The sequence below is a fragment of the Typopeltis vanoorti genome, chromosome 18 (assembly GCF_054136105.1).
Source record: "Typopeltis vanoorti isolate ZY-2024b chromosome 18, IOZ_Tvanoo_1.0, whole genome shotgun sequence".
NCBI lineage: Eukaryota > Metazoa > Arthropoda > Arachnida > Uropygi > Thelyphonidae > Typopeltis > Typopeltis vanoorti.
The window spans coordinates 22,597,877-22,620,465 of record NC_143566.1 but is presented as its reverse complement, the minus strand read 5'-3'; the positions used below and the strand labels follow the sequence as shown (position 1 = coordinate 22,620,465).

Sequence of the window (22,589 nt, the reverse complement as noted above, 5' to 3'; positions counted from 1 at the left end):
ATGAGCAGTTAGGACCACACAGTAAAATAAATTGAATAAGTTACATTCAGATTTGTAGTAAGAGATGAAAGGCAGATGAGATGAGCAAAATAGAATATGAAAGGTGTACTTTTTTTGTAAAAGGCAGTAAATGAGTGGAAGAAGTGGAGTTGAAATAACATCAGTGACAGATTGGTAGAGTGAAGATCAAAAAGTTAATACTAACATTGAGTTTGATCATATATATATGTGTGTATATACACAGGGTTATCAAAATTAAAGTATTCCTGTTTAAGGCCTTCCAGTGATCCACATGCTGTGGAACTTTGCAGGGATACATTGTGCATCATGTGGAAGCAATATCTGAAGAGGGGAAAAAATAAAGTAGTTTTCTAAAATTTGCCACCAGGGGGATTGTAAACAACAGATTCATGGAATTTACATATCACACAACTCGGCAGGTGCCAGGAGGGTTTAAAAAGCTGGACATTTGATTTTGCTCTTCATTCTGATTGTTAATACTACTGTCCACAGTGATGACACTAATCTTTCCCCAATGTGGTTTGCTCATGAAGCTGTACTACCTAAACATTTGCAATGCTGTTGCTGCATTCCTTGAATTTCATTGCCTGAACAAATGTGGACAATGTCTACTATCTCCATGTTTCCTGTGACAAATGGTTGGTCATTTGAAGAATTGGGATCGCTGAGAGTTAGACCTAACAGAGGTTACAAATCAATCAGTTCACAAGTGAATGAAGTTGCTATTGCCGTTGTGGAGAATCCATGAATAACAGCATTGGTTCCTGCAGTGCATATGCTGTATCAAGACACATGGATGTGCCTTACACAAATCTCTGGAAAATTTTACAGAAGATTCTGCATTTCTACCTATTCAAGATAATCCTGACACAGGAGCTATGCCCACAGGAATTTGAAAGTCAACTGACATTCGCTTTAACATTCCTTGCTCAAGTGAAGTTGGACGCTGAGTAGCCATGGATGATATTTTCGGAGATAAGGTTCACCTTTACCTGAACGGAACTGTGAATACCCACAAGTGCTGGATATGGACTACACAAAATCCGCATGCAATCCAACAAATTCCTTTTCATTCACCCAAAGTTACTGTCTTGTGTGGATTTACAGCTTTGTTTATCATTGGGCCATTCGTTTTTAGAGGACATTGGCCAGTCAGGTCCTGTGACCTGCTCAGTTACTGCTGAGAGGTAACGCAATATGATAAACAGCTACAGCAGTGATTATGCATGGATTCGATCCTTTTCATGCAGGATGTAGCACTTCCACACATTGGTCGATCCACATAAGAAGTTCTTTGAAAACATTTCATTGAAGCCAGGGTGATCAGCCATGCATTTCCCACTGCATGGCTGCTTTGTTCACCTGATCTGATCCCCCTGTGACTTCTGGCTGTGGGGATTTTTCAAAGACAGGGTGTATCAGGATCATTCTGATAACTTGCCAGTGTTGAAAGACAGCATAACGCAGTATATGCACAACATCAGTCCCGGCCCACTGCATTCTGCTATTGAACACGCTGTGCTAAGAATGCAGTTTTTGGCATACCCAGCACATTGAACAATACAGCTGGTGAATGCATAATGGAAGTGAATGAAAATGTGTTATTTATGCTTTTGTCACTTTTCTCCTTCTTATACACAACTGAAAAATTACTGCATCTACATTCAGTACATCCTATAGTGCCCTCAATGGTGAATTTTGGAACTACTTTTTTTTTTTTCCCTCAGATATCACTTCTGTATGACACACACACAATATATTCGTGCAAAGTTTCACACTATTTGGAACACTGGATGGCACTCCATAAGGTCTTAAACAGATATACTTTAATTTTGATCATTCTGTATATCCCTACTGAAGAGACCAAAACTTTTCAAGACAATTCAAGTCTCCAGTAAAGAGGACAGTAATTTCACAATGGATAAATAATAAATTCACCCACCACCTAAAGACATTCACAAAGATTCATATCATAATGGGATTCAAGCCTATGGTCTGTATATTGGACAATGGAGAAGCTATATGTCTAGCTAACCATATCATCCATTTATTATGTTGTTTCCATACAGTCAGAAATATCATGGAGAGTGACTATGATATATAAAAAAATCTTGTGAAGAATACAACCATGTTTGAGTATATATAGGCTTAAATGGGGAATAATGACAATTTTTATGAAATAGTGAATGGAAATTGCATGACGATGATGTCTAAGGATATGTTTGAAAAGTCTAAAATGCTGTTAGAGCTAATGTTTTGCCATTACAATGGAGTATGCTGTACTTTTGTGAAGTTCAGTTAGTCTGCATCACCCAAATCTGCCTGCATCTCTTGGTGAGTTCATCAGTAGTCTTGGATATAATAATAATTATTATTATTGTTAACATTTGACCTTCATGGAGTAAGAGACTCATCATGGGAGGTACACACTATCAAACACAAAGCTCATCCAACCATGCCTTAAACTGATTCAGTGTGTGTGTGTCTACATTCACCACACTCTAGCAATGCATTCCATAACCAACCACTCTCCCTGCAAAGAACCAACTCCTCACTCTCCTGCTCACATCCTCCTTATACAGTTTTCAAGGATGGTCTCTTGTTCCACTTCTCCCTCTCTCATTCTGTGAAAAATTTCTTCTGTGTTAACCTGATAACAACTCCTGACTAACTTATATGTCTCAATTATATCCCCTCCCCCTTCCTCCTCCTCCTATTCATGGGGCTTTGCAATTTACATTCTCTCAATCTGTCTCATACTCCACATTGTAAAGACCACTGACCACCTTTGTGAATCTTCTCTGAACCCTATCCAATGTATCCTTGTCATCATGAAAACCCAGTGACAATATGTGTGCACAATAATTCATATAATGCCTGATCAAGGCCTTATACAATGGCATTATAACCTCTTTATATCATTGCCATTATTTGATGTTTACGTCTTCGTAACTTGTGCAACGTGACCCCTGAACTTCAGGTCCTTGTTATCCACCACCACTCCCAGATCTTTCATCTCCTCTACCTCCTTGAAGGTTTCCTCACCAAGTATATACTTTGTATCTAATTGTTGCTTACAAAATTTCAAAACCTTACACTTTGCAACATTGTACTGATAGTTCCACTTACCTGCCCATTCATGCAATCTATTCAAGTCCTCTTGTAAGGCCATTACATGTGCTTGACTCTGCATTGCTCTCCCCGATTTTTCATAATCTTCAAACAGCTGAATATCACCAGTTAAACCCATCCAAATATGATTAATATGCAAACTGAACAACAATTGTCCCAAAACTGACCCCTGCAGCACACCACTAGTGACCTTCCTCTTTCAGGATACTGTACTCCCATATACAACTTTCTGTTACCTATCTGACAGCTAGTCACTGATCCAACTTAGAAGTCTGTTATTCAATCCAGCTCATTTCAATTTATTTAAAAGCTTGTCATGTGGCAGTCTATCAAAAGCTTTGCAAAATCTGAGTATATCATTGTATGTGCATCTTCCTTGTCCAAGACATTTATCACCTTGTTATAGTATATTAGTTAGTTTACATGATTTCCCTTTAACAGAGCTATGCTGACAACTACAGAGAATACTGCTGCTATCAACCCATTTCTGTATCCTACTTCTCACCAATCTCTCTCTCTTGTACATTCACCACAACTCCAGATATACAGACTGGCTAATTTGTAGTCACAACCTTATCACCACTTTATGCAATGGAACAAATTTACCTTCTTTCTACTCTCTTGGAACTTGTGCTGTTGTAAGACTCTTATTAAACAATCATGCCAGTGCCACTGCTAAATCCCTGGAACATTCCCTTAGGACATGTGATACATAATCAAATCCTGTTGCCTTATTGACATAGTTTATTTATTTCCTCATATACCTCATACTCACTCACAATTAAGCCATTCTCTCCTATGTCCTCTACACTTTTGTTGTCTTGAGTAACTTCAGTCATTCTCCTGGCTAGCTCTTTATACTCTTCACGTAACTAATTATTACCATTATTCACCTTGTACTGCATCCAGAGTGCCTTCTTCTTCTTTCAGATTTCATACTTAAACCCCTTATTCATCCATTTATCACCTACCTTATTCAGCCTTTTGATATTCACATGCACTGATGCTGTTTTGTATCCAAGCAGCATTTATTTCCTTGCCGCTCAACTCCTCATTCCATGCTATAGCTCCAAGCTGTCTTCTAAGCTTGTCATAGTCACCAGCCTTGTAATCATATAATGTTTTCATGTACCATCATATGTATATACCCTGAAAGTACATGTCACGAATTGATGATGACCTCTCAAATCTAAAATGTATTAATAATAAAGTGATACATCAGTTTGCTAGTTATAGAAAAAAATAGCTTTTTTCATCAAGATAGTGCTAATAGCTCCACGGGTCTAGTTCCTACCAATGAGATTTCAGTAAAGGGTGAAACTGGTCTGAAAAGTGACATCCATGTATACTTGCCCAGTGAAGGGAATATGCTGTGGCTCATGAAACTGTGCTATTACAGAAGTTAAGCAAACAAATGTGCATGTTAATATCTTCTAACTAAGCTACTATATGAAGAGTATTTGACCTCACATCAGAGTTTTTTTGTTGTTTTTTTTAATTTATATTGATCCCATACATGAGAGGCTGAGAGACCTATAAGCACATGTGCTGTGAGTAGGATACAGATAAGAACTGAGATAGAAGTTTACTGTACTGATTTTTGAAGAGTTTCAGGTTGTAGTTTGGGAATACTTTGAGGAAGGCTGTTCCAGAGGACAGAGGTGGATGGGATAAAAGAGGAAGAATAAAAAAAAGATAATGGGCATCTGCAGTTCTTGTATTAGCAAGTGCAACAGAAAGTGGAAGAATGATGGTTGTCAATTCACTGAGCGAGAGACAGTGCTGAAACACTGCATCTGTGAGATCGAAGTTGTGAGGTTGAAGTGTACCTGTAAGGGAGGAATCATCTGTGAGTCTAAATGCTATCCTCTGGACAGCACCAGCCCACACATGTGAGCAGTAGCCTAAACATGGGTGAATTTGCAATTTATATATAGTTAACAGGTGGGTGGATGTAAAAATAGGCTCTTGAACAAAAAAAGAATCCCATGTTTCTTGGATGCTGAGGAGGGTAATGATGTGATGTGTTTATGCCAGGAAAATTGGGGTAAACATTAATTCATACAAGGAAATCAGGTGATTTGGTGACATTGAATTGACTTGTCTGGTGATTTGTGTATTACTAAGAACAAGGGTGAGTGAACTGGAATCTCTTTTGCATGTGAAAGGCAAGACTGTGATTTGGTGACATTGAATATGACAAGGTGTTCTTGTCCCATTGAAGGATAGTATGGAAATCAATGTTTAAGGCACTAGTTGTAGATGATCTTGTAGTCTGGGATGTCAGAGTACTTCATGTTTTGTCAAATGAGTAGGATGAATGGAGAGTACTATTGTCTAAAAAAACTGTGTATAGGATTAGTAGTTATTGTGAGTAGGTCATTTATGTACAGGAGAAAGAGAGTAGGTGATAGGCCAGAGCATTGAGTCACTCTAGTACTGGTGGTGAAGCTCAAAGAGAAGATAGAGGGTGGAGGTTGTTCTCTGTATAGTAGCTTAGTTGGAAGATATTCATGTGCACTCTTGTTTGCATAACCTCCCTTAATGGCTACATGTTTTCTTGTCCACTAAAACATGGAGCTGAAGTACACAATACGGTTAAAGTAAAATGGTAAGAAATTTAAGTCATCAATTATTTTCATTAGAAGGTGTGATAATCCTTTACACTTAAACAGAATACTTAACTAGATTAACTCACATTCATAGTTATACCTCTGAGACATTGCTAAGAAAGGTAAGAAATACAAAGTTCCTCAAAGCATGCAAGGTAGCTCTAATTTTATATAGGGATATTACACAGACCAAATATATACAACCTGTTTTTAAATTTCTAGTCCTTTTATCTAGTTTATGCACTTTGACTCGCTGGTCATCCAATACCATATCGTGCACTTGATCAGTGATTTCTGGTGTTATTACACTTTTTGGGCATCCTTCAAATGGATCATTTTCAAGGCTGGTACAGCCATGTTTAAACTAGACAGCATATTTCTTAATTGTCAAAAATGAAGGAGAAGAGTGCCCATAAACTTTTATGAACTTCGAATGAATTTCTTTTGCCGTTAAACGCGTTCTTTTACAAAGAATTTTATAGCCGCACGATACTCAATTTTATCCATTTCAAGGGACATAGACAACACTTTTGCTTCATACAGCTGTATAAAACAAACTACTTGATAGAATGATTGCAATTTCACATGGATGCTTATGACAGATGTACCAACTTAGAAAAAAAAAAAAAATCTTGCTGATAGTGTTACCATCTATGGTCATAGCCAAGAACTTTTCAGACCACCCTTGTATTTGTAGCAAGTTGCCAAAAGAGTGGTGGTAGAAAGATTTGGAAGGTTCTGAGAGGTTTGCTGTTGACAACATGAACTAATCACATTCCCTATGCAGTGTTTGAGTTTAGGTTTCCATGTTAGATAGCGTTAGCACTTGATTTTGACACCTGTATTCCTTTATTATAGTTGATGTACCACACTTTGTCTCATTTTGACCTTTTTCTTTCAGTTGTTGTCATATTTCATGACCTTTGGGGGTGGAGAGGTCTTTGGACTGTTATTCATGGCCATTATGAATGCAGATTAACATATCACAGGTCACTTCTGCCATGGGAAATTTTGTCCCATCTCTTCGTGTGTTTGTGGGCCTGAAGCAGTGACACCTGATAATTTTCCTGGAGTCAAAGATCTGGATTTGAATCCCATCTGAAGATCAGATGCAGTGTAATGCAGAGGTGACAGGATATTTCCTCATGGAAATACTGTATTGCCTTTTCATTAGCAAAACTAGCAAACTAACTGACAGATTTGCACAATTAATAGGTGGACTCAGTTGCTGTGGCTATAATTCCATTCAAACCATGCAGTCAATGTTTCTCCCTTTATACTTCTTGCAGAGTTGACTGTTTATCTCAGAATATGTGTGTGTAAAGTTTCTAAAATGTAATGACCAGGTTTATGTATCATGCAGCCATTTATATACAGGGTGATTCTAAATTATTGTCAAGGTTTCTGTGGTCTGTAATTTTCAAACCGGAAACAACAAAATAAAACCAATTGCAGAACATGAAAGTATAACTCAAAAAGTTTTATTATCTATAGAATCAATACTGCAAAATGCTAAACAACTTAAACTTTCATGGCACATAAGATGTCCAAGTGATAATCAATTTCCCTCCAAGTGTTCTCTATCATTTGTGGTGTAACTGTTTCTATCACAGCAATAATTCTGGCCTTCAGTTCATTGAAGGAGATCACGTGGGTCTGGTAAACAATGTCCTTCATGTATTCCCACAGGAAAAATCAAGAGGTATAATATTGGGTGAGTACAGAGGCCACGGAATCAATCTATGACGCCCAACCCAGGAAAATGCATGTCAAGAAATTCTTGGACAATAAGAGCCCAATGTGGCAGTGCTTCATCTTGCTGGAACACCACATTTGGCTGATGATCTTCCAATATGAGTAACAGATACAGCTGTAGTATGTCCAGATAGTTCACTATTTTTTTTGGTGTAGAAAAGACATGACAAAGCACACCAGATATTCACCTTTGGATTATCTCTTTCGAATGCCATGAGGGTTTCTGATTTTCATATTCTGCAGTTATGATGATTTACTCTCCCTGATATGCAAAACATTGCATCATCACTAAATATCCATCACCGAAGGTAATTTTCATCAGCTTCGACATTTTGACAAAATGTCTTGAGTAAATTGGAAATGGCGGAGTTTATTTTTCCGCTGTAAAGCCTACACAATCTGCAGTTTGTAGGCACGAAGTTGAAGGTGGTTATGAACAACACTCCAAACAGTCATTTGCAAAGAAGCTCGTCTAGTTGATTTTTGTGGGTTTTGATAAAATGCTTCCTGGATTCAATCAACATCTTCCTATGAAATGCTTTGTTTTCCCACTCCTTTTTGGTGGTGCTGCACACTACTAGTCTCTTGAAATTGCTTTAACCAGTGTCGGATAGCATTATATGAAGGTGGATGTTTTCCATGCTGAGTTCTGTAATGACGTTGAATTGTGATAACAGACTTTGTTTCGAAAAACCAAAGTATGCACATTACTTTCTCTTGAACAGTCACCATTTTGAAGTATGACATCAATGCAGCAAATACAGCATTGCAAAATAAAACTTTTTGAGTTGCATTTTCATATTCTGTAAGCAATTTTATTTTGTTTTTTCCAGTTTGAAAATTATAGGCCATGGAAATCCCGACAATAATTTAGAATCACTCTGTAGTTTGTTAGTAAAAACTGTATTTTATTACACCTCCAGTTATGCTTTGTGATTCAGCACTTTCAAAATGATTTTAAATATTTCATTCATGTTCTGCTTTAAAGTGGACTAAAGGAAATTTGAAAATCAAGGTATTTCTGAATCTTCTATAATAATTGCTTTACTGAGAATTTTTTTTTAATTTTGCAGGATTTTTACTTGGTAATTTACCATATGAAAAACAAAGCATTATATCCAAGGAAAAAGTTTGTGGAGGTAAGACTTGAAAAGTACTCCTTATAACAATCATTCACAGATAATAGGATTTAGCTTTATAAATACTTGATCTGATTACCCATATTTCATTATAAATAATCCACATTTCTTTTAGCTATATAATTTCACACAGGAATTAGATGATATAAAATCTCTTGGTTCCAACAGGTTTTTTTTTTTTTTGTGGGAGGGGGGAGGAATATAATGAGTAAAACTGCAAGTAATGAGCATTGGAACAAGTGATTTAGTAACATAGCTGAAACAGTTAATTTACAGTGGTATTGCAATAATCGACATCTCATATTTTCCCAGAACAGCCATCATCACACATTATTTGTGTATGTTAACTATATTGCTAGCAGAGCCTCTGTGGCTCATTTGGTATAGACAAAGCCCTTTCATAGAAAGACCTGGGTTCAATTCCCATCCAAGATGTGAGGAACCTCTATCAGGTCTCTTTCTACTAAAGGTTGAGTTATCAGGTCTCATACCAGTTAGGGGGTTTTTCACCCGGAAACTCGAGTTTTCCTCCACTAGAACAGGCAAACCGGCCCCACACATCTACAGTTATAAAAATTGATAAAAATTGCTTCCTCCCAATGCCAGACTCTGCAACATACCTGTTGGGGTATCCATATAGTCTCATAATCATAGCAGACCCTGATCAAGTGGAATAAAAGTGCTATAAAGAGGAAGAAGAGTGTTCTATATTATTAGTAAAGATAATTCTTATTAATTACTGGCCTGAAACCTATTTATAGATAACAAGAGTTTGAAGAACACACTGATCTGCTTGTTTATATATATATATATATATATATATATATATAGATCCCACATGCAAGACTTATAGGCATATCAGTACCATGTGTGGGATGCAGATGAGGATTGAGAAGTTTTTTTTTTTGAAGAGTTACGGGTCATAGTTGTTTGGGAATATCTTGAGGAACGAGTGGAAAGGCTTATATGCTGGTAGTACATGTTAGTTTACTCTAATGGTATCACAACACAGTCATAATTTTTTTTCAAAATTAGACAGTGCCAATTAGGATTTTAGTTCCTTGTGTTGTTTTTTATATTTTTTTTTAATTAGTCCCACTGTTATACCAAATTGTTGTGGTTTTGTGTACTGTGACAAACCCTTCTTGTGCTCTGAAGATGCTGGATATAATACCAGCAAAATATCAGCTAATAAGTTAAATATTAATTATTTTCTTATCATTGTGTGTTATCATCAATACCATTGAAATAAACTAACACTTCTTGAGGAAGGCTGTCCCAAATGACAAAGGTGGATGAATAGAAGCAGGTTTGGTGTTTGCAGTCACAGAGGAGATGAGAGAAGGTATGAATGTGTTGAAAGGTGTGATAAATCTGTTGGACTACAAGTTATCAGTAAATGCAACTCTGGCTGACAATAGAATGAAAGAGTATACCTAATTGCAGGAGCAAATGACCATGTGAGTCAATGGAATGGAAATAAATGAAAGTATAGCTGAAGGAAGGAAAGCAAGTGACACTGTGGAAGCGAAGAAACGTCAGAATGAGGAAATGAAAGAAAGGAATGATACTGATATTGATAGTGTAATTGCCAGAATGCAAGACTTGAAAAATGAGTTCATCACAATGAGAAGTGAAATGAAAAATATGCATAGTGAAATGAGAAGGTTGGTGGATAAGAATGGACGAGTACAAAAGGTTAAAATAAAACAAAGTGAGAAAAAGACATGACAAATGACATAAGAATAGCAACGTATGGAGATTCCATAATTAGAGGTGTGGTAAATGAGAGATTCCATAAGATGTGTTTTCCAATAGGGAGAATTAGCAGGATGATTGATGTGTTAGATAAAAGAAGCAAGCAAGCTGGTGATTGTTGTTTGAACAAATGACTTGTTTGGACATAAAGAGTATGTAAGAATAGATATCAGTAGATTGTGAGGCAAGTGAAAGATAACAATGTGACTGTTGGAAGGGTGGTCAGTATGTTGCCTAGATATGATAGTGGTAAGTTGAGACAAAGGGCAGGGATCATGAATGGTATGTTGGCAGAGCTGTGTGAGGAGAAGACAGTGGAGTTTGTAAATGTGTGAAATGCATTTGAAGAAAAGATGGAAATGTACAAAAGTAACAAGTTGCATTTAAATGGATTTGATGCAAGGAGAAATGAGTGATGTGAGTAAGAGAGCAGAAGAAGTAAGAGGTGAAGCAAGAAATCAGGAGAGCAGAACTGGTGAGACTGAAGTTATTGTAAATGAGAATATTACTGTAAATAGCAGTACAAAAAAAGAGAATTCCTTTGAAAGCACATGATATTATGTGCACTATTGGCTGCAGAAGAATAGCTCCATCTGCATTAATAGATATCTAAAATAAATTACAATAAAATAATTTAGTTAATAAATTATTTTTACGTCATCAAATTCCTGACACGTACCCTCGTTGCAAATTAAGGAACACATGAATGATGAGTGTTAGTCAGTGTAACTTCCCAAAATTGAGAAAATTTTAAGGCAATCATTTTTGTTCAGAATTAGGTTGTGAATGTATGCTTCACAGCTTTCCTTGTACAGTCTTTCCAGAAGAAAATAACTTTTGTGTAACACTTTGGTTATGTTCTGCTGAATCCTGTATTTTGTAGATAATGTGTGGCTTGTTAAACCAGATTTGTTAGGTTCTTTAAGCACAATGTATTCCTGATGTTCTTCAAGATAAATTTTTGCAGAATGACCACTCTGTTCATAATAACATAAGCTGCAAGAACAGGTGATTCTGTAAACACCAGGATGAGAAAGAGGTGGATATTTGTCTTTAGGTGAGATAAGGAAGGTATTAAGTTTGGAAACCTGGACAGAAAGAGACTTATAAGTCAATCTGTTGAAATAGTCCTGCTATTTTTTCTGAAAGTTCTTTGACATATCAATACAAGTTCTGATAATCTATAGAACGCTTTTATGAGCTCTGTTGGCTAAAAATTTGATTACACCATAACTATAGACTGCCATTTGGTTGATGTTGAATGAGAACATCCAAAAAAGCAAAATGATTGTTATCTTCTACTTCCAGGGTAAATTTGATTCTTGGATTTGTTGAATTAATTTTTTCAAGAAATTTGTGAAGATCAAACAAGGAGTTTTGTACAGCAAAAATATCATCAACATATCTCTACCAAATTGATGGTTTAAGTGAAAAAAATGTCCAGAATATGTTATGTTCAAAACATTCCATAAAGCAGCATTTCCCAAACTATGTTCTGCGGAACACCAGTGTTCCTCGGAAAGTGAATAAGTGTTCCATGAAAAATTATCAAAATTAATATGAGCCTGGAATGATTTTAAATGCTGCAACAATTCAAACTTGTTTGAAAATCAGGCGCTCCTCATTTTGCATGTGTATTGTTTAAGGCCAGCGTGCACTGGCCTTGACTCAGCTGCCTGCGGTTGTCGACACCTTCAAGCATGAGTGAAGTATAGAGGTATTTATTCTAGGAAATGTGTGGTCACAAGCAAGGGCAATGCAATGGGCTGCAACCCTACATGTCTGTAGTGTGCACTGTCGCATTTTTGTGATGCAATACAGCCTGCTGTGGCGATAGTGTGTGTGCTTAGCTTTATATTGAATACGAGAGTGATGATACTCGACTCTAACCAAGGTGTTCCATTAAAATTTCAGGATTTCTGAAGTGTTCCATCATAGGAAAAAGTTCGAGAAACGCTGCACAGAGAAGACCCCCATAGCAGTTCCCTCTATCTGTCTTGTAACTGTCTCCTGGCAAATGTTTGTTTCCATTGCACCACCACAACCTAAAACACTGATATTGAAATCACTCAGCTCTTCCCATTGTCTACATTTCATGCAAACGTGCATTCTTCCATCTCTTACTTGCAACATTTTTAAATGATGGGAAGCATACATGGCACAAGTTCAGCATGCTACAAAATCTTGTATCATACCTCACAAAATATCTCTAAAATATCTGGGTACAGCAACTGCTATTATTGACAGAAAGAAACAGTATGTACACAAAGCTGTATCTCAGAAAAGTACTTCACATTCAGGCACAACTAACTTAGGCTAAAATTTATTTAAAATTATAATAAATTTGCCAATAATTAATATCCAATTTATCTTTTTTTTTTCTTTTTTTTTCGCCCTCTAGCACAGTGGTTTTTAACCGGTGTTCCCTGGAACACTTGTATTCCGCTGGTGAATGATATCACATGACACAGTTCTGAGTGTAAATGGCTACTCTGAATAAAAATGTCGAGGGAATTATTTCCGTTATAACAGAACAATTAACACTATTGTAAGAAAAGATTTCAAGTTACTTTCCTTTCTTAAATACACACATACGAAATGCATTTTTCAAAGTTAATACATCGAGTTGTGAATTTTCGCTACAAGAAGAAGAACAACTAGTTACTTTGTCAACGGATCGTACTCTAAAAATGAAATTCTCTGAAATAACTCTTGAGGAATTTTGGATTTTTGTCCAAGCTGAATACCCAGCTCTTTCCACAAGGGCACTGAAAATTTTGTTACAGTTTTCAACATCATATTTGTGTGAGCTCGGTTTCTCAATATTAACCCATAGAAAAACTAAAAAGCGTGAAAGACTTACTAATATAGACAAAGCGATGAGAGTAGCTATATCACATATTAGACCTGATATTGCTGAAAGCCAACAAGCTCAAGTATCACATTAAAATAAGTTCCATTTTTATAAAAGGCAAGTCCATGCATATTTTTATCGTTAGTTTTATGACCCTAATGCTCTTGGTGTTCCCCAAATTTTCTTATAATCAAAAGTGTTCCGTGACTTCGAAAAGGTTAAGAAACACTGCTCTAGCATAAAAGATGATATATTGTGTGTTTTATGTATGGTTCCTGCAAATCCTTGGTTCTGTCATTTGAATTCCTCACCATTTCCTTTATTCTATTTCCCTGCCAATTTCCACACTTCCACCATTTCCTTTGATTACCTTCCTCTATTCCCATGAAAAAACTTTTTCCCTAAATTTACTATAGCAAACCTTAAGTCATAAATGATTTCTCTGATCCATAGGGATTTGCTATAGTGAGTGTCTGCTGCATACTATTGTATTATTAAATAAGAAGGAATATTGAAAACTTTTATAAATAACCTGTTTACTAAAACTAAAATCCACATATGCTTCTGCATCAGAAACTGTTGTTTGCAGAATCTGGAGATAGATTAATTAGTTGTGGGTTTACAAAACTTAGTAAACAGCCATATATAAGCATAATTTACTTAAGGGTTCTAATAATTATTTTACAATGATATTTCAGGATGGGAGGTGGAGTAGATATCTTTGCAAGTTCATTCAGAATGGGAAATACCTCAGGTTAAGTTAACAAAGGTATAAAAAGTAGATTTTTCTTATGGCAAGTGGAATATATTAACAGAGGGAATGATAAGCACTTTGATAGTGAAAGAATTTAAGGAGAAAATAAGTGCATATGAATCATAAGTATTGTATAATTGTAATCATCTCATGATTGGGTGTTGGGATTTCATGGAAGCATCAAAATAATCATTTTAATAATCAATAAGCTTATGGATAATTTATTTGATATTATTTCAGCCTTCTTGAATTTTTTTTTTATGAAATATTGACAATTTGTTTTTCAGCTCTTATCTTGTTGTTAAAAGATCCAGTTCCTGATGTGCGAATAAGAGCTGCAGAAGCACTTAGCCTTCTTCACACCTACTGAGAGAATTTAACTTCTGAGTGAGAGAAGACTATGTTCATATTAAAGATTGCTGTATTCACATATTTCACAGCCTTTTGCTGTCACTATATTATTTTTTCCCCAAAGGAATATTGTACTACATATGTGTTTGTATATAATTTAAATTGTTTATTTTTTATTTTATTTTTTTAATAGAGCTATAACCAGTTTGTAAATTTAGGTTTTTATTTATGGTTTCATTGCTGCATTCCATCGAAGTACATAACCACATGCTAGTAGACTTTTTTGACATCCATTCCAATATTATGGTAAAGAAAGCAATCCTTTCAGTCATCTCTATAGACCAATGAATATTTTTTAATGAGAATGATCAACCAAGCCCACCACATTGCACAGTTTTTGGCATGCAGGAATTTTTATCACAAAGTAGTGTATCAAAAATTTCAAGTTTCTCAGTCGTTTATGGCTGAAAGATCTCAACTAAATAAAGGGATTTTATGTATATGCTCTAGGTATTTGAACCACAGAGGTATTTATATATATTTTCCTCTTAAAGCTATTTGACCTAGTTATTAGAAGGTTAAGCAAGGTTTTGAAGAAAGTGTTATTTTATCCTTAAGATATTTCATGTAACCAAGATAACCTTTACTGAAGAAAAATATACATGTAATTTAAAATTAATTTTTAAGTCACTGTTAAATATCTGCTTTTTTTTGTTCTGTTTTCTAGGAAAGTGTATCTGTGATCATGAAATATTCTTTAACCTACTAAATATTAGATCTTTTGATTTCATTTAGGAATGGGAGGAGAAAGTATTTTGTATGCCCGGTTCTCTTTTGATGTTTTTCCTTTCTTCGCAGAGTTTTGTTGGTTAACTACTCAGACTAGATGATGCAAATAATAATAAAATTAAATTAAAATTTAAAAAAAAATTATTGCCAGACTACTGAAGTAGTCATTTAGTTCAACCATATGTGTAATTACTGGTTTAATATCATGGATAATGCTGGTAGATGTATATATTTTAATATGAATGATACAATAAAGAATGGTTGCTTATAAGATTTAACAGTACATGATTAGCTCATCAGTATATCTAAAAATAAAATAAAATAAAAAAAAGTAACATCATTATATCGTAGTGAGTTCAGTATGCTTTATAAAAATTTATTGGGAAATTATTTTCATCACACAAAAAAGTGTCTATCCTGCAATGGAATTGTAGTAAAGAACAATTTTTTATGATAGTTCTATATCTGAAAGTAGTGGAACTTATTTGACTATTGTGAGTGGACTCTTAAGGCTCGGATGGTTGGGAGAAAGAAAAAACATTTTAACATTTATTTTCGAATGTATGAATCAGAGCGAAAGCATGAAGCAGGGTTCGAAAGAATGAATTACAGCGAAAATGTGAAGCAAGATTTAACAGTTGAGTTTGTTAGGATGAGGCAAGAGATGAAATGGATGCAGAATGAAGTAAAGAAAATTCAGGAAATATATGAGAGAGCAAAAATGATGAAAACAAATAATATTTGTATAAAAGAGGTAACGAAAGATTCACGAGTGGCATTATATGGTGATTCAATTATTAAAGGTGCTGTATGAGAGGGTGCACAAGGTATGTTTTACTGGAGTAGAATGATTGAGGCATTGGATAAGAGGAGTAAATGAGCAAAAGAGTGGTAGTTTTAATAGGTACAAATGACTTGACTGTGAACAAAGAACACGTCAGATTGGATATCAGAAAGTTGCTTAGATAGATAAAAGAGAATAGTGTAATAAGAAAGATAGTAAGGGTGTTGCCTAGGTATGACAGTGATGAAATGAGGTAGAGAGCAAAGATTATGAATGATGTGTCAGCAGAAATGTGTGAGGAGAAAGGAGTGCAGTTTGTTAATCTGTGGAATGAGTTTGAAGGACGAAGTGAACTGTATAAGAATGATGGACTGCATTTGAGTGGTTTGGTGTGAGTCACTTGGAGAAACTGCTGCTGGAAGGTAGAGAAGTGAGTACAGAGAATGAATCTGATCAAGAGGGAAGCGATGTGGAAGAGCAAGAGAGAGATTGAAGAGGTAAATGGCATGAGTATAGAGAATGAGAGAACAGGTGTGCAAGATGGACAGGGAAATGGGAAGGCTCAGGGTGGACAGGGGAACACAGCGTGAGGAAGGTGGATGCTCCAAGAGAATGTGAATGCATTCGTAGACAGGAAAGGAAGGATGACCTGGGATCAAGAGGAAATTGGAATTGAAGAGGGTTCTAAAATGAATAAGCAGAAAGGGAAATGGCCCCAGTCGAGCATGGAGAGATCACATCAAATGATTGTTATCAGTGGAACTAGCTGTAGATCCAGGAATGAGCTGTTGTGTTTATATACAAATGCTAGAAGTGTAACTTCTACAAATGCTTGTGTGCTCTCAGTATGTAACAGAGGGCACACAAGGATTGAGGGTCTTGGATTTGATCATTGCATCAGAGGATGTAATTATAAATAAGATGTCCAATCACCCTCCAATTGGTGAGAGTGACCATGAAGTGATACCAACAGTGTGAGGACCTCTGTGAGAAAATGGTACATGTTGAACTACAAGGGTGATGATTATGAAGAGCTCAGAAGACAGCTTGCAGGTGTAGCATGGAATGAGGAGTTAGCTGGAAAAGAGATCAGTGCAGCTTGGAGGATATTCAAGAACTAGCTAGTAGAAGCAATGTCTAAATGTATTCGAAGGGTCAGAAGATCAAATAAGGTACAGGTGTGAAATGGATGAATGAAGAGATTAAGCATGTGAAATAGAGAAAAAGCACATTATGGAGGCAGCATAAGAGAAGTGGTAATAACTAATTCCATGAGGATTACAAAGACCAGGCAAGGGTGTGACTTGGTAAGGGTAGCAAAAGTGAGGTATGAGCAGCAGTTAACTAATAAAGCCAAAAAGAATCCTGGGAATTCTTTTGATATGTAGCCAGCAAAAAAAAAATGAATGATTATGAAAGGATGGCATTGATAGGAGAAAATGGTTATAAGGGCTGTTTTGGAAAATATAGTGGAGATACTTAATAAGCAGTTCATAAAGGTCTTTCATTCTTGTGAATGTGACTTCATGGAGAGATTGAGAGCAGTTGATGATGGAGGAGGAGAGACTGACCATAAGTGAGCAAGAGGTGTATGGGGAGTTAAGCAAACTTGATGTTAATAATGCTGTAGGACCTGATAATATCATATTCTGAAGGAATGTGCCAGGTGATTCAGTTATTAAAGGTGTCAAGCATCAAATTATAGGCCTATCTGTGTGCCAGGTGTTGTAGTTAAATTGTTGGAGAAGCTTTTAAGAACTAGGATCCAGAAGTGGGTTGACAACAATGCTATTATCTTTGATGGACAGCATGGATTAGTTAAAGGGAGGTCATGTTTTAGTAATCTACTTACTTATTACAATAAGATGATGGCTTCCTTGGACAGAGGAGAGGGATACACAGTAATATACTTAGATTTTGCAAAGGCTTTTGATAGATTACTGCATGATAAGTTGATAGTCAAACTAGAGTGGATGGGGTGAGATATTAGATTAGTGCATTGGATTGAAGACTGGCTATCTGATAGGTATCAGCAAGTTGTGTATGGGGGAGCAATATCCCAGAAAGGGAAAGTCATTAGTGGTGTACCTCAGGGAGCTGTTTTAGGGCCATTACTGTTTAAATTGTATGTTAATGATATTGGCAAAGATTTGGATAGAGATATTCAGTTGTTTGCAAATGATGCAAAGTTGAGAAGAACTATGAAGAGTAGAGAAGATGTTGTGGCCTTACAAGAAGACTTGAATAAATTGAGTGATTGGGTATGGGAATGAGGATGCGAGTTCCATGTTGCATAATGTAAGGTCTTAAAATTTGGAAAAAAATGATGGGATGTAGAATTTATGCTTGGTGGTGATATATTGTTGGAGTTGAAGGAAATAATAAATCTTGGGTGATAGTGGATAAGGATCAGAAATTTAGGGGACACATTGCCAAAATTGTGAAAACAACACAAAGACTTCTGAGAATGATGCAGAGGACACTAACTTGTAGAAGTAGGGAGATTCTTGTTACATTGTATAAGGCTTTGATTAGGCCACACATAGACTTCTGTGCACAGATTTGGCCACCTGGTTTTCAAAAGGATGAAAAGATGTTGGAAAGGGTCCAGAGGCGACTGACTAAGGTAGTTTCTGACCTCTGGAATGTTGAGTATGAGGAAAGATTGAGAAGATGCAATTTACAGAGTCTAATGGATAGGAGGAAGAGGGGGAGATATGATAGAGACCTCCAAGTTAGTAAGGGGTTGTTATTGGATCATTGTTTTAGAGGTTCTACAGAAAACAGTGGGAGATCAGGAGAGAACCAGAGGTCATCATCCTTGGAAACTGTATAAAGAGGGTGTGAGAAGCAGGTTTTTTGGCATGCAGAGAATTTGAGTGTGTTTAAGGTGTGGTATGTTGAGCTGTGTGTGTGATAAAAGGACCTCCTAGATGAGTCTTTGACTCCATGGGGTCTTGGGGTAATAATAATAATAATATTTCATGTGAATTAAAATTTAATAGCAAAAAAATCAAAGAAAAGTTTTAAAATATTAATGTCTTTCACTTGTGTAGCAGAGCTGCATTTTTTCATGATCAGAGAGTGCGTTAAAACAGTTTATAATATAATGAGTTAAGGTAAAAGAAATCTAGTGATATTTTTATGAAGAAGTCGGTTAGCCACTATTCATGTTTTAACAAGTGCACGGCAGATGAGTCATGTCAGTTCAGTGGAACCTATGGAGATATCTGTAGAAGAGATAAAGTTGAAAATGGCCATATGATGAGACAGTGGTTGAAGTGAGGCAACGAGAGAGAGGGTTTGTTAAATAGCAAGTCTGCTCTCCTGTTCACAGCATGAAGAATTACTACTAATATATATCTTGTGTGGGTGATAGCTACACCTTGTTACTGGATGTAAGTTTCCACTGCTGCTTGTTGTCTTGAAGGGATTGCAAAAGTATGTTTCTTCTCTGAAACTAGGTTTTCTGATTATCTTACCCATAGCCCATACACACAATATCAATGTACTGTAGATTTACAACTTTTAATGGGTTAGATTCACTTTCTCTGAAAGTAGATGATTCATTGCATGGAGTTCTGTAGAAGAAATAAGTCCAGTTTACGTATATTGTTAACATTAGATCTTCATGGAGTCGAAAGATTCATTGCACGAGGTCTACACTCACACAAAAGATCAGCAAACAGTTTCTTCACTCAACACACTTTCCTTATACAACTTTCGTCACTCACCACACTTTCCTTATACAACTTTCAGAGATGGCCTCGTTCTACAGTACTGTATCAAAAATCTCTTCCACATAAATCTGGTAACAAACTCTCACCGACTTATTTGTATCAGCCATTTCTCTTCTTCTATTCATAAGTTTCTGCAAATTGCATTCCCTCGATCTGTCTTCATATTCCACATTTCCAGTGACCCAACAACAAAAGTATTATGTATTTAAATATGGAAATGGACTCACTTAGGGTTTTGCACATCCATTCTCAACAAGAGGAATATATGTTTAATATAATCATGAAAACTAGGATGGATATTTGTGTGGGGGAGGGGAAGCAACCTTAAGGTGAGTTAATTGTGAGTATAATGAGAAGATGCAATTTACAGAGTGAATTAATCTTAAGTGAGAATAATCAAAAAGGTGACAAAGTGGTGTGTGTGTGTGAGAGAGAGAGAGAGAGAGATATCAAGGTAGAGACAAATTGCAGGTTGCTGGTTTGAACAAAACAAACAGTAGAAGACACATGGATATGTATAAGCTTGTAGTCAAGTGATGTTTTGTTACTATGAGGAACAAGGATAAGTGTTAAAGATGCCATGAAATTATATTCTTGGTTTCATCCTTTATCCAAGTGTAAGCAAACAAATTTTGCATGTAAAGTAACTTCACGACTGGGCTACTTGTATATAGAGGCTGATGACTTCACATCAATTGCCGCCTTAGTATCCCATAATGCAAGGCACATATACTTACAGACATATAAATGCTATGCATTATGGTTTTCAATCTGGCCACTACCCAGACCAGTTTCAACCTTTATTGTGATCTCATCAGTGGGAGCAAGACTTAGAGCAGATACGAAGGTTAACCACATCACCGTCAATGTGGATAAAATACACCACTCTCTACACTTTGTATCCATCGTATATTTCAGTGTAATATCAATGGTATTACAATTTTAATATGCCCTTCGCATCCATGGTAACCTGGACATATATATACGTCTTGGCCAGTTGGGTGGTTAAAGGATCAAACCAAGAATATAATTTCTTGGTATCTTTAACTTATAGTATAACCAAGGGAAAAAAACTTCAAACAACTAGCTGTAATCTAGAGTATTTGAGTAACAAGATGTGACACCTTTTGACTACTTGTATATGGAAAATATGACTTCTGCATTACTTCAACTTTGGTATCTCTTCTGGGTTTGGCTCCCACTTATGACATATCAGGTTTCAGCAAGATAAGTACTTTGGTTTTCTTTGATTTTATTTTACTGTAGCTAGTGGTGATTTCTCCTCAACTAGCACTGGCTCAGTGCTTTTTGGGGAGAAATGCAGTTATCTGCATTATGGCTGCTATTTTATAATCTCAAATATAGCATTTGTTGGTGGTGTAGAATTGTTCCTATATCTCAGAATTATTTCATTTTCAGTCTTATGATTGAAAGTTTTTTCCTCAATTTTCAATTGAACTCTTACAATCAAAAGCAAAGGTTTTAGTTTTTCACCTCCTAAAATAATGATACTATTACAGTGTTTTACATTCAAAGGTTGCACAGTAATTCCTAATGATGGGAAGGGAAAACAGTAAAAATCCAGAGAGTTTCAATGGAATATATAGAGAACAGTAATAAAATTCCTATCCAGACATTCTCGAAATTTGGGTAAAATCAGTAGCATACAAAAGAGTATATCAGGTGTAATCCAAACTGTTTTTCTGGTGAGATCACCTTCACAATGGATATGAAAACAACCATGCCAAATTTTGTCAACATCAGTACAACTCGAGTTATGGTGAACTATCCTGGAGTACAGAGGCAGAATTGTGGTTCATACAATCACTCAGATGTCAACTGCCCCAAAGCTAAGTGTTTCAACTATATGGAGATTGGACATATCGCTAATCAGTGTCTTGAACCATGTCAGAAATGTGAAAGTTCTGAACATCACATTAACACCTGTCCTTTTAGAACTTTCGCTGAAAAGTGGGAGCACAGTAGAGCCAATTAGAAGAACAGTGTATCTATATCAGAGAAGCCTAAAGAAGAGTTCCCAGATCTTCCAATTCAGTCTAGTAAAGATGGCACTTTCAAACAAATTATACTTGGTAAAATCACAAAGTGCACAACCAAATCAGCTAGAAATTAGCCTCAAAAACTGCAATCGCTACTTTCCCAGTGAAATATGGAGGTAACAACATTAGTTGCAATTACCAATAATGAACCTGGTATAACATAACTAAACAGGTGCAAGAACTAAATGCAAAATGAAACTATTATACAAGGAGAAACCAGAGAAGAAACAGAAAAGCAAGTAAGGTAACTGAAAGAACTTAATATGCAGACAGAATCATTAAAAAGAAAAGATGAATTAATAAAAATAAAAAATTGAGGATAAACAAAAAAAAATTAAAAGATGTATTAAGAAAACGAACTAAATCTAAAAGGAGAAATAATAAAAAATTTAAAGATGGAGAAGGTTGTGGATCATCAAATGAAGACTCAGGCTCAGAAGAGTTTATGGACTATGACAAACTATCTCATGCTGATAAAGGGAAAGCAAGAGATACAATTAGAAAAATATTAATAATGAAGTTTACTGATTCAAAGTTTTCTCAATACAATTATCATATACATGAAAATAAAATAACGCTTCCAAATCAAGAACAATAGGCATGAAATTGAAATAATGGAAAGCAACGAATAATGGATAGACGAATAAAGCAACGAATAAAGAATAATGGATGTCAGTTTAATGTTGAGAAATGTATAGTTATGCATTTTGGGATAAATAAATTACAAGCCATGTTTCACATTAATGGCACTGTAAGGAAACAGATGAAGCTAGAGATTTAGGGGTGGTAGTAAAAAGGGAGTTAAAGTTTAGAGGGTATATTACTAGGTATTTTTATACC

At 35.8% G+C, this 22,589-nt stretch overlaps 1 protein-coding gene across 2 annotated transcripts in view; it reads left to right on the top strand.

Annotated features, from left to right (window-relative positions):
- c11.1 (maestro heat like repeat family protein c11.1) overlaps positions 1-15,438 on the top strand; it is a 763,927-nt gene extending 748,489 nt beyond the window's left edge. For both annotated transcript variants that reach the window (XM_090407949.1, XM_090407950.1), the window contains exons 36-37: positions 8,594-8,659; positions 14,313-15,438. In XM_090407949.1, the coding sequence (XP_090264075.1) occupies positions 8,594-8,659; positions 14,313-14,395 (149 nt within the window). In that variant the 3' untranslated portion in view covers positions 14,396-15,438. The remainder of the gene's footprint in view (positions 1-8,593; positions 8,660-14,312) is intronic.
- Positions 15,439-22,589: the final 7,151 nt, after the last annotated feature.